The following is a 17,901-nucleotide window of genomic DNA, read 5'->3' on the forward strand; positions in this document are numbered from 1 at the left end:
TAAAGGTGTAGTTTATATGTTTGTGAAAATGCTGCCCAAACAAACTTGCTTGATCTTGCTCAAACGGACCCGAGCTGCTGGCTGAACCGAGCCGTGCTGGCCAAGAGGACCTAGCCGAACCGAGTTCTAGGTTAGCAAGCGGCGGGTTCGGTTCGACTCGTGTACACCTCACATGCCCTGCCTAAAAGCCAAGCTGGCCAATTCCTTAAGTGGGCCACGTGTAAATCCATTGGAGCCGTTGATTATTTTGTAACTGTTCATTTCATTATAAAACTGCGGTCCGCCTGATGAATGGATCCCTGGTTTTTTTTAGGTAACTGCATCTTCATAGCCTGCCCCATCTAATGATTGGTCTGGATCTTGCACACCTGTCTACCTGTACACGTGTTCCGTTATTCTCACCCGGGCTGATTCGCTGTCGATCTCGTGGCCTTTCAAACCGCCTCGAGTCCTGGCTTCCCCATTGGAGGCGGGTCGTTCTCGATCGAGGAACAGTCCCCATGACTTGAAGAAGAAGAAGAGATTCAGGAAGGAAGGAGAGAGAGAGAGAGAGAGAGAGAGAGAGAGAGAGAATGGCAACAGCAGCGGTGCGATTTCTTAAGAAATGCCGATCATGGCATTCTTACAACCTCCTCAACTCCACCGCCTATTCTTCTTCTGCTCCCTCAAAACTTCAGCACCGATCATTACTTCATCGTACGTCTCTCTCTCTCTCTCTCTCTCTCTCTCTCTCTCTCTCCCCTGCACGGCAAATTCATTTGTGTTTTGTTTACTGAATGCGTTTGGATTCACTACTGAACTGAACTATGATAATATAAAACTGTAACTTCCTTCCCTGGCATTCACAGCGCGGTGTACGTTTCAAATCACAATTATGTTAATTTCAATTTGGACTTGAAAGCAACATAATTCAATTTGATTTGTTTTTATTTTGTCCCGATTAAACTGATTTTCGACAACTTTCTTCGTGCGCGCATCCATACATGTTGCAAATCAACTTAACAATCACAAATGTTTGTTTCCGGGAGCGAATGAATTTGATGGTTTCGTTTTATATACGGAAATGAATTCTTTTGTATTTCCGGATTGAGTTTGATTTTTACCCTTTATTTTCACTGAGCATGATTTCTGGTTACCAGTTGCTTGTAGGGTGTTCTGAATGATGTTTAATCCCAAATTTTTGGATTTTCTTTTTATCCAAAAGGGTTTGAATATAAAGAGATCAGGCCGCCTTTTGGCGGAAGTAGAAAGATGTTAAAAGGGAAGTTTTCTCCAATTCACTGCATTTCATCTCTGTTTTGAAATGAAATCAATTTGGTAATCTTATCCGGTTTTATTGTAAGTGCATGCATGCAAATGTGCTGTTAGGTTGCTAGCAAAAATTCAATAAAGCTGGTCTAGCTACGTAGAATACTTTAAATTTGTCATTGAGATCTTTGTTGTTACTCCCCGAATTGGCGGGACCTATTTTGGTGGGATAAGATCATGTTGTAATGGGTGTGATTTGTTTCAAATTGTGTTGCTGAAGAGAGGTAGTTAGGATTGGTCTGAGCAGTACTACATATGTTGAGAGTAATTTAGTATTATTGGTTACATTCATAGTAAAGGTAGGGTGGCTAAGGAAGAAGAAGAAGAAGAATGATAGCTATGTTTACATTTGCAAGGATTTTAGCCCCCTCAATGTGGCCTATCAATAATAATTTATTATAATTTTAATTTTGGGGGATGATAACATCTAACCATAGCATGCTAAGCTTACTATGGTACTATGTTACCCTAGTACAGTTACGGATATCAAGTACAACAAGGTTTGGTTTGGTGGATCCTCAAAATCAAAATTCTTGTTATATAGGTATGTATCGAAGAATGGTTACTGCTCATTGGTGACCATATTAATATACATCCTAACAATATCGCAAGTTGAATTTGTTGCCCAAGTGGTAACATGCACTATAGTTTCTATATAAGTTAGAAGCTTTAGAGTTCCCATTCATGGTTGAGTCAGATCTCAAGTGTTGAGGAAGGGGGATCTCTCATCCTTACCCTTACCCAAGTATCTAGATTGCAATAGTATCTTGGTAGGCAATACATGCCTGGATCTAGCTTTGTGTATTGCATTTCTTGTACAACTGCAAGCGTAACTTTATCGACACCTTGATCCATAACTCAAGTGGTAGACTGAGTGAAAGATACCTCGTTTCAACACTGAGGTCTTGGTATCGATCCCTAGTGGGGGTGGCTAACAGTCAAGTGTGAACTGACAGTGGGGTGTACTAACAAGCTAACAAAAAAAAAAAAAGCGTAACATTATCGGAAGATGATATGGATTGGAAAATGGTGTAGCTTGTGTTCTATATTCTTTAATGAAATTTTCTCTTGCAGGCCCATTTTATGAACACCGGTTGTATCCTAACACACCCAAAGGACTGAGGTTAAAATCGGTGTCTGAGTTGCCTGAGTTCTGTTCTATTTTACCAGCTATCTTAGCAGGTGTGTTCGGAATGGGAGTGCTAGAAATGTCTCATGCAGAGGCCCGTGAGGTACTTATGGAATTTTTATTTATTTATTTATTATTATTATTTTTTTGTGGGAGTTCTGCTGGATACTTAACTTTCTGTCATTCTATTTTACCCTTGCTTGATTAATTCTACCACCTAAACATCATTAGTTTCTTGACCAATGAAATGCATGAATGAACACCTTTTAACATGCATCATAACTCTATATGCTTCATGAGGATAGTGATTTATTGTGGATGTTGCTTTCTGCAGGCTGATCCCCAGAGTCAGTCAGCATCGGAACTGCCATCAAACTATGGTGGCATCGACAAATTTGGTAGTCAAGAACGAAAACAATTGGAAGAATTGCTTCGAAATAGAGGAATGCAACGTGGCTCTTATCCATCTTTCTCTGTTGCTGTTAAGGGCCAACAGGTGAAAAGTACTACTGTTATTTATTTGAAATGTTTGTGGTATCTTTCAAGCAGTATACTTCTAAATTGGTTTATCTATTAGCTGTCTTTACTTGTATTGTAATGTGCACCGATTTTATGAAGGGGTTTGATGCTATTCTGATGTACTGCTTGTGAGCTGATTTCACATAAATAATATACAAAATTTACTGGTAAAAGTAATGTACAAATTTTACTGGTAAAAGTTTTTAAGTTATAACTGATAGGAAAAGTAGCATCCAGCTGTCCACACGTGTGATTATGTGCAGCCCACCCTTGCTGCCCTTAGCTTTCATGCTTGCGGCTGTGAAAGCTTGGGTGCATCACCTCTTAAATCTTTAATACGACTGGCATCATCTACAAATAGAGGTGTACATGAACCGAGCTAGCTTGGTTAGCTCACTCGACTTGACTCGAAGAAGCTTGATTCGACTCGACTCGAAAAAGCTCGATTCGACTCGGTTCGAAGCTGAGTTCGAGTCGAGCTGATTTTTTGAGCTCGAAAATGAGTTCAAGCCGAGTTTGAGCTGGCCGCAGCTCGACTCGACTCGACTCGGATCGAACCCAGCTCGAATCGAACCAATTTGGTGACTCGGTTACTTTGATATTGATGTTGCTCACCAAGTGTTTGATGAAATGACTCAACGAAGTGTGGCTGGTGGCAAGGAAGGTATGTACATGAAACAAATATCCTTTTTTTCTTGATTTTTATGTTGCTTAGAAGGTGTTTGATAAAATACCTGAAAAACCTTTGCTGCTATTTTACATACAGTGGGTTTTTGAAGGTGCAGTCTAGGTGTTTGTGGAAATGCTGCACAGACGAACTCGGCTTGATCTTGGCTCGAAATCGGCTCGAACTGGTCCGAGCTGCTGACCAAACCGAGCCAAGCTGGCCAGCCAGGCTCGAGGACCGAGCTGAGCCGAGTTCGAGCTGAGGTCAGCTAGTGGCCGAGCCAAGTCAAGCTGAGGCCAGCTCGACTCGGTTCAACTCAATGTACACCCCTATCTACAAATCATCTTTTGGCATCTATGAAATTGTAGGAATACTACAATGAAAATCTCCATGCCATTTCTAAAGACTCGAGCTAAACTTATTTTCTCTTACACAAAACACCACACACGAAGGGGAGCCGAAGTCTCAAACTCTAGAAGTCTCATGCTTTAATCAAAATTTCATCTCCAATAATAACACGAAGCTCATCTACTGAAACAAGGTGTCGTCTTTTTTTGAAAATTTCCATCTTTAAATAAAAAAAACAAAAAAAAAAACATGCAAGAACTATTTGGACAAAACAATAAAAGTTTTGGATGTGCATGTTATCTGTTTTCCTTTGTTTCTTCAGAGTTTGAGGTGGCATTTTGTCTTGATGCATGCATAATGAAATGATGCTCACTGTTCCTTGGAAATATTTTTACTATATATCCTTAATGGTGTGGTCTTCTGGTTATGACCATGCTTTTTTTGGATAACATAATCTATAGAATTAGGAAATTTGATATGGTGGATTTATAACTTTGCACAGATACACCGGCAATTGTTCTCCTTGATGATACATTTTTAATTATTAGATAACCAAATGTGTGTTGTATGACATTACAGGTGACCATCAAATTCCAAATTCCTCCAACATGTGAAATATCACACCTGATTGTGGATCTAGTTTCACGTCTTGGGCTTAACGCTGAGGAGCACGGTGGTGGTTCAGAAATGATAATGCGTGCCTGGGACAGGTTCATACTTCATATAACTATAAGTATAGATATAAGTTCTGTTTTCTTGTCTATTTTTTTCATCCAATATCAGACTTCTCTAGTTATCATTCTGATGATTTTCCCTCTTTGAAATGCTGAGTTGGCATTTATTGTGATTGTCTTCTTTATGGAAGGGATGCAATCCATTACAAAAAACCTGGTGGAAATAAGAGGGAGACTTAGGTTTCTTATAGGTGGAGATATTAATGATTTGGAATAAGATTTGATGACTAAAACTTTTTAAAAATTGATAATAGCCGTGAAACTTATGATAATAAACTTCTACTATGACTACTTAGTCAAATATATAAACTAGATTACATGTTGAATGTCTTAGATGATGATGATGATGATGATGATGATGACGACGACGATGATCGATAATAGCATTGAAACCTATGACAATCAATGACTTCTACCATGATTGCTCAGTCAACTATATAAGCTAGATTACATTTTGAGGTGGAGTGTTGATTTAGATGGTATGACCAGTGTTTGAAATATCGGTATCGCATTACGTATCACACCCTTGGGATACAGATACGTATCGGTTATCGCATGGGATATATCGGTTATATCGCATAATGTATTGCTGTTGTTGGAAATATGGGGAAACATTGGGAAATTCGTCGAATTTTTCAATGAAACTTCGGTGATTGTTAAAAAAGGCATCAACACACACTTAAAAATCAAAACATTACATAAAACAAATGCACATAATAGGTTTTCTTTGTATAAGGTCTTAATCTATGCGTTGTCTAACTGAATTGATTCAAGCACATTCAAAGTCAATTCATATAATTTATAAATGTATGAAGACGTGTGGAAACACAAGCAATACATTCAAAAGCAAAAGTAGAATCACTAGATCAGGTTACATACATATTTAATTTTATGTTTGGACACAAATATTGCAATTGATTTGCGAGAAATTGGATTTTAATTTTTTTCCAATTTTCCGCAACGCGGTCCATCTCCTCCAAATCTCGAAATTGAAGCTCCCAATCCATGATTTATTTGACACTGATTTAACATAATTTACAGAAAAAAAAGGGATTGAAAATCGAAAATGCTCATCGGATTGAACATGTGAGATATATCCCACTACTTGTGGGTTTCGTATCGCACAGGTGAGATATAAGATATATCGTGGGATATATCGGCTGATATCGTCGATAATTAAAACACTGGGTATGACCATGTACTATGAAAGCTAGTGACAGCTCACAATGGTAGGGTACTTTGATTAGAGTTCAAGGGCCTGCTAGGAGGATGAGGGGAATACCTAAAAGGACTTGGCTTGAGCCGGTGAGAAGGGATATGAAGACTGGCCTTAAATAGGAAATTGGCAGAAAATTATTCATAAATCCGACCCCAAATAGTTGGTATAAGGATATGATGATAATCCCTTGTTCCATGAAAGGCCAACACAACTAGGTTCTAGTTCCTTCTTCTGTTCGTGCCTAGTTTGCCAGAGGCTGTTCTAATTGTAGTTTCTTCTTTTGCTTGGGCATCGCTACAACTAGTTGTCTCATTTTCTATTGAAACTCGTGCTTGAATATCTTATAGGCAAGGTTTAAAATCTTGTCCGAAACTGGTACGTATCACCCAATACGTACTGTTATTGCCCATGAACGATACAGCTGTAATTCCCTGTATCACCCTGAAACAGCACGATATAGGGGTGGTCAATACGGGCCTTATTGGTGGTGAATGATATGTTACCTGATACACAGGTTTAAAACCTTAGTTATTAAGACACATTTGAAGTTCTTATGGATACTGACTTATGTTATTGTGTATCTTTATGAATTTCATTTTGTTCCTTGAAATCTGCTTGTGTATAAAGGATGATCCAAATCATTGAATCATTGTAATGTTAGTTAGATACATAAAAGGTGCATAAATACTTGTACTCATTGAATTTTCTCCTCAATAGGTAACCACACATCAATTTCATCTTGAACATTGTGTATGTGCGTGCCTGCATGTGTGGGTCTGTGTGCATGGGTGCGCACACGTGCGCACGTTGCAACCTTATCAGGAAATTTCATAATATTTCATTATTAATGTCCAGTTTGGTGCAACATTTCATGATATTTCATAAATTTGGTGCAAATTTTCATGATATTTCATAAAATTTGGTGCAACCAAACACACCGTAGAAAAATCAGTATCTTTTATACCCATATTCTTTGCCTTTCGCCTTCCATTTGATGATTTACTGAGTTTGAGTGGTATATTATATTGTGGGATGAATTTCTTTCGTGGTGTCTTGTATTTGTTAGTTCATTATTTTTTTCTTGGGTGGTTTTTCTTTGCATCCCATGGATATAACCTAATTCTCAGGAACTAATTCTGTAAGCTTTCAAGATTTAATCTGTATGTACACATATGTTCGTGGTTGGAAATTGGAATGTCTGAGATAAGGATTATGAATACTCATATGTTTTTGCTAGTAATGGACAGTACTTCCATACTTCTATTTCAGTGCAGCTGCTTGGCAACTAACACTTACTCGTCCTGACAAGGGGAAGGAAGTTGGGGGGGATAGGGATTCGTCTGAAGATAAGGATAAGCATGACGGGGATTTATGTATTTTCATATTCCAATCACTTATTAGCTCTGAGAATGCTGTTAGTTCCCAACTTCCCTATTGCAGTTAATGACATTATAAAATGTTAAGACTTTTAACTTGGTATTTGGTATTTAAATGATACATAATGAATAGTGAGATTTTTAGCAATTAATCGCTTCTATTACAAGTTGGTAGCAATTATCTGCTTTTTCAGGAAATTGAGTTTATAAAGCAAGGAACCTTTAGTCCGAAGGAGCTTGATGCCTTGGTTTGTGCACTAATATTAGCCAGTGGAAGGACAGATGCAAAGAAAGCTTTGGAAAGAAAACCTAGGGGTTACCCAGATAGAAGGGAAAACAAGCCAAACAGTGCACTACCTTCTGCAGAGAAATCATTGGCTGCTTTGGAGGCCATGGGAGTGAGAATCTTCGGACTTAATGAAACTCATGCAGCTCCCACAAATGGGGTCATATCATGGGACAACATTGCAGGATATGATCAACAAAAGCGGTATGGAGAAAATGTCATATCTGTTAATCATGGCTAGTCTTTGACACAATCATGATGTTCGGAGAATCATGATCTGACAAGACCCATGCCCTCCAGATCAGAAGATTCTTTGTGTTTTGAAGAGAGAACACGTCAAAGTAAAGAAATTTGAAATCTTCAGAAAAATGGAGCTTTCCCGAAGATTTCCTCCTTGGTCTTGTTGCATTCTCTCTGCAAAATGACAAGAAATCTTGTTCTCTGAAGTCCTTGCATTCTAAATTGACATTTTACTTTTCTATTCTACATTGTTCAAAATTTGCTTTACAATCATGACAATATTAGATAACATTGAAAACCAATGCTCAGCAATAGAGGAATGATAAGGACATGACTCGGCAGTTTATAAAATACATTGGAGTCGACGACTTGGATTCATCTATATTTGGCATAGAGGACTATTGACATCAGACTTCGTAAAAACCTAGCGTTATCATGCACGTGTCATAATCTGTCTCATTTAGTCACTTCAAAATGAGTGCCAAAACCTGCATCAGACATTTTTGCTTTAAGTGCAAAAGCATTACCCATGACATAAATGTGATGCACCCATACAAATTTTAACAGAGCTTTTGACCTAAAAAGTATTATGGAAGATCTCATCGTAAGCATCTACCATTTTTCCTGGACTCCCCTCCTAAATAATAAAGCATTGAGACTTGTGAGTAAACTGCTCAAAAAGAACTATGTTCCCGAATATTCACTATGGAGGTGAATATGGATATGAATGTAGCTTTTCTAACATGACTTATATCTTTTCTAACATGACTTTTATATATATATATATATATATATATATATATATATATATATATATATATATATATATATATATATATATATATAAGTCATGTTAGAAAAGATATAAGTCATGTTAGAAAAGCCATCATTATCATCTCCTTGTCCTAGCTTTTTGGGGTTGGCTTTATGGATCATATTTCACCAATTTTGAGCCATCATCATCCATGTAGGATGAATCTTTTGGATGAGGAAACAAGGTTTGGGTGAGCGGCCATCACCGTGGGTTTGCTCCTTACAAGTGTGGGTTCGACTCCCTTCCTCGGCATTACTTGAAACATCTAGTCGTGGGTGATTGTGTGTATCCACAGGGAATAGTCTCACCTCAAAAAGGGGCAGGGACACCATGTGTCCTCGAAAAAATAAAAATAAAAAGACTTAATCTTCTTGAGCATCAAAACGGCTTCCATCCATCCTCAGGGGATAAGGACGCTCTCGTGTGGTCCAAAGACAAGTCAAGTTGATTCTCGGTTCTCTCATTTTTCAAGATGATCCGAGAATCCTCCTCAGGCGAGGCAAGATTTATAGCATCATTCACTTGTCAGAGCTCCCCCCAAAGTTGCGGCTTTTGTATGGCTAGTGGGTCGGCGACAGGTTGTCACTATCGACAATTTTGAACGTAGGTTGATAATTCTTCCCAAGATCTGCTTGTTGTGCATGAGCAGTGCAGAGATGATAAATCACCTCTTCATCAACTGCCTTTTTGCTCATAGAGTCTGCACTATCCTTCTTGTCCTCCAAAGGAGTAATGCAAGGTTCTATAGAAGATCTCCTCTTGGCCTAGCACGAAGGAGTACAGAAAGAAAGGAAAGCAATCTGGAGGCTAGGCATGGCGACCCTTTGGACCATTTGGAGAGAGGAACGATTGAAGCTTCTAGAATTCTTCTAGCTTGGTCATCGGGGTAGTTAGGACGATTAAGCAGGATCTGGTGGATTGGGCCTTGTGTTCAAAGATCACTTACAATTGTAAATTGTCTTTTTAAAAAAAAAAAAAAAAACTCACACACACACACCTCACACACTCACGCTAGTGGAATTTCACCACCTATGGATACTCGAACCCTTGACTGGGTGTTGAAACTCCCGAGAGTCTACCACCCAAGCAAGAGTAAGGATCCTTTTTTTTTTGGGTTGTAACTGATTTCTTTGGCTGTATGCTTTCCCGCCTTTTGACAGTTTTCTAATAAAAGCTTTGTTACCTCTAAAAAAAAAATTGATAGAGAGTAAGAAGATAGCATCTGATTGACCTCCTTAGCATTAATTGAAAATGATTTTCTGAATGATTCTTCTCATGCCTTGATCTCTTTTTAATCACTCTCTCCCAAAGTTTCATAGCATGGGTCATAAGTTTAATGTGTAACAGTTAGTACTATTTTTTTCTCCTTACTCTATTCATGTATATAGGTACCATGGTATTTCTTCTCTGGTCAGTTAATATTTTCTTCGTTCTTAGACTCTTGGTAAACAACTTAGTCAGCCAAAACAAACCAATCTCTCATGTTCATTTCCAGACCTCTACTAGTATACCATTTGGTCCCAAGGCCTTTAATAGTATACCATCAGGTGCTATGTAATATAAAGTGTTTATTTGTATGCATGGGTTATGTTTGAATGCATGCATCACACATAAAGGTATCCAATGTTCTGACAGTATTAGTCATTATTTATGGAGATACAATAGACCTATTTTGGCTATTTATTTACAGGGAAATAGAGGATACCATATTGTTGGCTCTACAAAGTCCTGAAGTGTATGATGATATTGCTCGTGGCACACGATGCAAGTTTGAGTCCAATCGACCTCGAGCGGTGCTTTTTGAAGGTCCACCAGGTATGCATTCTAGTCCAAGATATGCCTCTGAAATCAGATTGTCCTTGGTTGATAAAAAAAGTGTGCTTTATTGATGTTATGTCGTGAAGAAAGACATGCAGTACATGTTCTTTTCTGTGCTAGTTTGTTTGTGCCTTAGTGGAACATGTGATCATTACTGGAGTTCACCCAATTTATTTTGATGGTCTTTATTATGTAATTGATTATATTAGCTATGACCCTAGTGTTGATCAAATGGCAGGAGCCACTACTATAAAAAGTGGACCTAACCAGCTGGCTTGACCTGATTCCATTAAACTGGTCTGCTGCTCCTTGTAGATGCCTACAACCATGTTTCTGTGGTATTCCATACTTCTGTTCTTTCCCCTCCTTTGCTTCTTCTTCTTCTTCATAAGTAGTGATTTTGAGTTTTTTTAGAATAGTTGAATCAAATAAGCTTATGATCACTTCAATTGGGAATTTCTCAACTATATGCTTGACAGATTGGGATGCGGTAAAAATGCAGGGATTGGCTGTGAAATTGTGTGCAATCAGCCTCCTTTTCAATCCTTGGTTAATGGGTTGCCAAAGGACTATTTCAAGGCTTCAAGGGGACATTAGACAAGGCGATCCCTTTTTCTCTTTATCCTTTTGTTGTGGTTGGGGAAACTTTGAGCAAGATGCTTCATAAAGGGGACGTGTCGAGTTTAATTAGAGGATTCCAAGTGGCAAATGCGGGGTTGGGGGCGGCCCACCCCAAGTGTGCCCTACATCCCACAGGCCACCCCACTCGAGCTCGATGTGAAAACGCCCATGCATTAATCACCCCCGGTAGGGAGTCTCAAACACGAGACCTCCCGCGTTGATACCACTTTAATGCAGGACAATTAACCACTTGCTCTAAAAGCTCGAACTGATAAAGCATGATGAATCAATCCCTTTATCTCATAGCCCAGGCCCTACATCCCATGGGTTAGGACCTCGGCCGAACCCCCCTCGTGGGTCCCACTTCACATGGGTTCCGCTTCACATGGGTGGGGCCCGCCTCACACGAGCCACCCACCTCACACGGGCCGCCCACCTCGAGTGTGCCCCTACATCCCATAAGCCATCTCACTTGAGCTCGGTGTGAAAATGCCCCTGCATTAGACCTTTATTGGTTCCATAGGATAATATTATTTTATTTTCCACCCAAATATTTTCTCCCATTGCTCCTAGAAGATAATGTTTGTGATCATGATGATGAAGATGAACGGTCAATTAGGACCGTCATCTCTCTACCAATTGATTAGATCGTTAGGATCATCCCTTTGAAGTTCTTTGGTTTGAAAGATATAGGCCATCAAAGGTGGGCCACACATGATGTATGGTTCAAATCATGGTATTCTATAACGGTAATGGTGGCTGTAACGACAATTACAAATTTTTTTTTGAAAAAAAATTCCTTCATCAGCCCTGTAACAGGCTGTTTTTTCCGCAACGACCCTGTAACACGTAATGGTGACCACCATTACCTTTACATAACGGCCGTTAAGTAATCATTTTTGCATACTTTGGTCCAAATAAATGATCGGACCTTCTTTAGTATATTCAAATTGAACTATCCATTCTTCTAATCACTGATTTGATTGTTAAGATTGTCCGATTGAAGTAATTTTGGGGAGATATGGTGCCATCAAAGGTGAGCCGTGCATGATGGCCAGTCCATATCAATAATTGGTGGACCTTCTCTAGTATAGTCAATATGGACCATCCATTCTTCTAACCATTGAGGTGATAGTTAGGATCATCCAATCAAATTGATTTTTGGAAGGATGGGCCATTATAGATGGATTTCCCTATTAATGGCTGGACCTTCTTCAAGATAATCAATCTAGACCCTACATTCTCCTAGCCATTGGTTTGATAATTAAGATAATCCAATTAAAGTGATTTCTGAGAGAGATGGGCCATCAAAGCTGCGCAACACATGATGGATGGTCCATCAGAGTTGCGCAATGCACGATGGATGGTCCAAATCAATGATCAAACCTTCTCTAGTATAAACAACATGGATCATCCATTCTCCTTTCGAGAGAAATAGGTCATCAAAGGTGGGTTGCACATGATGGACAATCCAAATCAATAATCAGACCTTGTCTAGTATCATCAATATGAACCATCCATTCTTCTAACCATTGATTAGGTGGTTAGAATCATATGATCAAAGTGCATATTAAGAGAGATGGATCGAAGGTGGGCTCCACATGTTGGACGATTCAAATCAAATATCTCTGGTATAATCAATATGGGATCATCGGATCTCCTTAACATTAATCAAATGGTTAGGATCATCTGATTGAGGTGTTTTCTCACATGATGGATGATCTAAACAGATGCTTGTTCACTTACACTGAGGGTGGAACATTAGATAGTCATAAGATACGTAAAGTTAACCTGAGGGAGGAGTTATTGGTGAAATAAGTTCTCTAAAGTTAACCCGAGAGAGGAGTTATTGGTGAAATAAGATTCGTAAAGTTAACCTGAGAGAGCTGGGACAAGGTTTATGGCGCACCTGTAGTGACATTTAGTTGTTTTCGTCATTATTGCATTGAGGTTTCTATTCTTCTATTAAATCTGTATTTATCTATGGTGATTACGATTCTCAGGTTATGAAAACGTATCATTCAATAGCTTTTTTCTTTTTTTCCCTGTTTCAAACCTTTTCTTTCCGGCATCCATAGTTTTCTATCTGACATTTTAGATTAAATAGAGCAAGGTTAATCATACTGGAAATGTGAATTTTAGGGACTGGGAAGACGTCTTGTGCTAGAGTAATTGCTAATCAAGCGGTAAGCTGTTTGGCCCCTCTCGTTTAATTTTTCATGTTTTTTATTATCTGGTACAAGGCTATGATGATGGTGATTCCTGTTTGTTTATTATCCTGTTCATGAACTCTATAAAAACCAGTAGAACTTATTCTAGTATACCTGTTCTGTTTTCTTACCTTCGAGCTTCAAATTGTTGTGGTTATATCATGAAACAGTATTTTTGGTATTTGATTTCAGGGTGTCCCTTTGTTATATGTGCCTCTTGAGATTGTCATGTCAAAATATTACGGTGAAAGTGAACGTTTACTAGGAACAGTTTTCTCTCTTGCTAATGAGCTCTCGAGTGGAGCCATAATTTTTCTGGATGAGGTACGTTTTGCTTATTTGACAGTGCCTTCAACTTTATGCTCAGTTACTGTTCTTGATAGTATGTTGTGTGCTGCTTGAATGACTTGTTATCATTGTCATAAATTGGTTCTAGTTGTTTTTTGCATCTTTCCTGGTGTGTCTAGAATTGGGATCCTATTTGTTGTTCTAATTTTCCTTTTTTCAATTTTTTGATTGTTAAATGAATTGATTAAAGAAGTCTTAAAGGAAAATATACAAAATCCTTCAAGGCAATGGATAAGAGTCCCCTAATATTTAAGAAATAAATAGGAAAGGAGTCCCCTCTATGAAGAGAAGATGTATGGACTGTTTCCTTTGCAAGCACATCTGCAATACAATCAGCCTCTCTTGGAGCTCCATATATTTAATATCCAAGGAATCAGACTGGATCTTTTGATCATTTAAGATAAAAGCTTTCCAAGGAGGAGTGGGTTCCTGAATGCCCAGGTGATTGAGGAGACAGAACCCTCAACAGTGAGAAGGCTGCCTACCCAATTGGCAAAGATTTACACGCTGGTTTTAATTTCCAACAATTCCACGTTGTAGCATGGTGAATCCCTGCCAGCCTTGGAAAGGTAATTTAATAGCTGCATGCTCATCTTTTAGAACTTCCCCTACATTGGAGATTCCAGGACAACCCAAAGAACTACCATCAATGTAGAGTTTTAGAAATCTGGACGAGCTTTCCAATGGTTGGCCTTTGGGGACAAGCTCCAATCATTAACGACCACTTTCTACTCATGGAAGACCAAAATGGGCACCTCTTTAACAGGGTGCTTCTGTGATAAGAGAGCTGCAGCAGCGGATGTTTGTAGGAGAGCCAAACTCGAGGTATCTGAATGGGCCTTGAATGTGGAAATCTTAAAAGGGTGTAATCTGTTAGCAAACTCATGGGGTTCTGTGTAGCAACTTTGTATTTAGGGCTGGCTGTAAGTAAAAAAAAAAAAGTTCTTGGGAAGGGTCATTTTGTATATGGTTGCCTGTTATGGTATGATGGTAGAGGTCCTGGATGTGTTAAGTCAGTGTCCTTGTAAGTAATGGGCTGTATTCTTTGCGAGGTATGCTTTTGCCTTGTCTTAATTAATAAATGTATCACCTTAAAAAAATAAAATAGAAATGGGCACCTCTCTAAATACTTCCAATACATTGCCCCAATTTGCTAAGCCGTCGTTACCTTTGCCTACAAATGAGCACATCTTGAGGACTAGACTTCACAAATTATTTTGTTCCTTCTTCTAAATTCCATCATAATTACATAGGGTAGCATTTCCACAAAACTTTACTTGAGATTTGGTAGGACCCAGGTTTCATTCATCTACAAGGTCCTCAATTGAACCTGGGTGGACCCATTTGATTTCTTCATCTTCTTCGCCTTGATTTATGGCGGGGAACAATTCCTTGAGAAAATTCTTGGAGACAACTAACCTTAGACCAAGGCGCCCACATGATCGTCATTGTTTTAAGGGTAAAGGGGCAATCCATTCAAGAGGTCTAGGAGCTACATCGCCATAATAATTTCGGAATCCCAACTTCTTTTTTTTTTTTTTTGGAATTGGATCAACCGCATTTCTTGTTCCCAACAGCTTGATAGGAATTACTAACTTGAATATTTTGCAATGCTAGAAAGTAGAGTAGAGCTGTAAGAACCTCATGGCAAGAGGTTTATCATCAACCCAAGATCTTCCCTAGAGCAAGTTATATTACCATCACCACTTTACATCTCACCCCTTCAAGAATGTTTGAGCTACCAATTGTCCTCGTTACCAAATTCTGCCGTCTTTCTAGATGAAAGACCCATGACCAGTAGATGCCACTGGTAGCCTAACCTCTTTCCTATAACCTGTATTTTGTTGAAATGATTTTCTTCCGAAGCACTTCCTGTATCCATCACCACTTTACCTGTAATGCCCAGAAAATCGGGGGTCGAGCAAAGTTCTACTCCTGAGTTCTAACGCATCACTCATGCAACATAGATAATGATGATTGAATGTTGTCCATATTAGTGCATTTAAACATGAGTGGGATTATACTAAAACAGTATATCATACTCCAGAGATAATTAAGTTAAGCAAGCGGAAGACTGAATTTAATATAAAAAGTATAAATACGTGTTTTATAACCTCCAGAGTATGATCATGTAGCTGGGCTGAATATATATACAAATGTTGTTTCAAACTTACAAAATGCCAAAAATGTAAATGTTCAACTAATCCAGTATCCCTGTAATCCCATCGAAGCAGAACAAGGTCAATGAGGACCTGCCTGATAGCTGAACATAGGAGAATTCTTCCTCCTCGTCCATGAAGTCCATTTTAGCTGCATAGACTCTGCCATTACCTGCATCTACAACAGAATCTGGGTGGTGTTTTAAAACACCGTCCCGGGTAGGAATGAGTAGCTAATTCAGTGGAACTATAACGCAAAGGTTAACATGTTATCAATTCAGTCAAGCAGTAATGATAAAGCAGTACAACAATCAGGTCCTAATTACTCTTGTTAATGCAATAATGATATGCGATAATGATGTATGCCCTCGCCTGCACTCCCTCTGCAACATCATCTCACGATCGCGGCATGCAACGCTCCCGTTGTGCTCAACTCCAACGCCAAAGGCACATGCAATGCAGTGCATGTGCGTGATTAGCCAAGTTCTTAATTAAGTATATTCATACAACAGGATTGGGAAGCTAAGGTACCTCCCTTTATATCATTTACCCAAACAATGATCCATCTAGGGTCGTCAGTCCTAGTTAATCACATACGATGACAGTTCTAGGTCGCTACGGAGAGGCTTGTCACCGTTAACGTAGGCCTAGTTATACTCAAGGTCACCACGGAAAGGCTCGTCACCTTAGCATAGTCCTAGTGTATACTCGAGGTCACTCCACCAACGCCCTACCAACTGACAGTCTATTTTCGAAGGCTCGTCACCAACCCGACTGGGGACCACAGCCAGGCTGCGCCAGTGTAGGCCGACAGCTCGAATACAGTGTCCCATACCACCGTATTCGGCTCACGAGTTTGGGTTGCTCACTGGTCACTACGGGGAGGCTCGTCGCCCCAGCGTAGGCCAACAGCTGGACCACGGTGTCCCATACCACCATGTCCGACTCATGAGTCTTAGCGGATCGAGGTACCAAGGTTAAACGGGCTTTTCACTGGTAAGTTTGGTACCTTAGGTTCAAGCAGTAGCGTCCATACATGGTGAACATACAGTAGGCCAATCGGGTTACTTGACAAGCTCGACTGATACGAGCGCACATTGACTTAATCGACATGGAGCGCATGAGCATTCCGTGTGGCCTAATCACTGTCGACAAGCAGTGTACGACTCGGATTCATCGAACTTATCCAACGTGGCAAGACTAGTTCGGCCACTCAATCGGGAACCGTTACCGATTGCCTGGACTAAATAGTAGTCCCAATCACAATCAAATGCAGCAGGTAATTACATGTGATAGCCATAACAATATTGAGCAAGAAATTCAAACATTTCAGTCATTTGAGCATTTTTTTATGAAACAGAGGTTGAACATATCATCACACATATACATCTCATACATAAATCACATAGTTGGATTTAAATTACATGAAGGAATTTTATTCATATAGTTAAGGTAGCTGAGAATCTTATCTCAACACCCTTGTAAAGTACAATTCATCGAACACTTGCTCATTCAGACATTTTATCAAACACTTGGGCTACATATTTCAACATACATGATATAACTTAGTTATAACATATATTAGGGCAAATCCTTTCACATAGGAGTTGTCATACCTATAACAATTATGTATTCTAGATTATTAGTCATGGCAAGCACAAATTGAAATTCCATATTCATTTAAACATTTCAACAAACACATGAAATGCATAGTTAGTAAACATAGTTTTACACATGTGATATGAAAAACATCGTATCTAAGGGTATATGGTGGCAATCAAGTCAGTCATAAACCATTACTAACATTGAAAGCCTTGAAAACCATAACCTAAACGTTTATAGTCCGCACCTTTCGCCGGTAAACCCGTATCGAGCTTAGTTTGAACACTGCGTTACTGTTTATGGCACAACGGCTACTTGAATCACGAAATAGGTTAGCTATTTCGCTGATCTACCTATTCGGATACCTAAAACAGATTAGGGTTAGGATTTCTTACCCAACAATAGGATCGGAATCGCCGGTGTGGTGATACGGAAGCGATGGTTAAGCACGTGGAGGGGTGGGATCGAATCCCAGCAACAATCGCCAACTCTCTCTCTCTTCT

General features: G+C 39.2%; 1 protein-coding gene across 4 annotated transcripts in view; it reads left to right on the forward strand.

The window, feature by feature from the left end:
• Positions 1–512: 512 nt before the first annotated feature.
• LOC131240775 (uncharacterized) overlaps positions 513–17,901 on the forward strand; it is a 29,684-nt gene continuing 12,295 nt past the window's right edge. The window contains exons 1-9 of one of the 4 annotated variants that reach the window (XM_058239259.1): positions 513–696; positions 2,383–2,540; positions 2,772–2,933; positions 4,551–4,681; positions 7,194–7,338; positions 7,495–7,790; positions 10,331–10,455; positions 13,222–13,265; positions 13,482–13,613. In XM_058239259.1, coding sequence (XP_058095242.1) covers positions 573–696; positions 2,383–2,540; positions 2,772–2,933; positions 4,551–4,681; positions 7,194–7,338; positions 7,495–7,790; positions 10,331–10,455; positions 13,222–13,265; positions 13,482–13,613 — 1,317 coding nt within the window. In that variant the 5' untranslated portion in view covers positions 513–572. The remainder of the gene's footprint in view (positions 697–2,382; positions 2,541–2,771; positions 2,934–4,550; positions 4,682–7,193; positions 7,339–7,494; positions 7,791–10,330; positions 10,456–13,221; positions 13,266–13,481; positions 13,614–17,901) is intronic. The other 3 variants (XM_058239233.1, XM_058239242.1, XM_058239250.1) reach the window with 3 other exon arrangements.

Source organism: Magnolia sinica, chromosome 1 (assembly GCF_029962835.1).
Source record: "Magnolia sinica isolate HGM2019 chromosome 1, MsV1, whole genome shotgun sequence".
Lineage (NCBI taxonomy): Eukaryota > Viridiplantae > Streptophyta > Magnoliopsida > Magnoliales > Magnoliaceae > Magnolia > Magnolia sinica.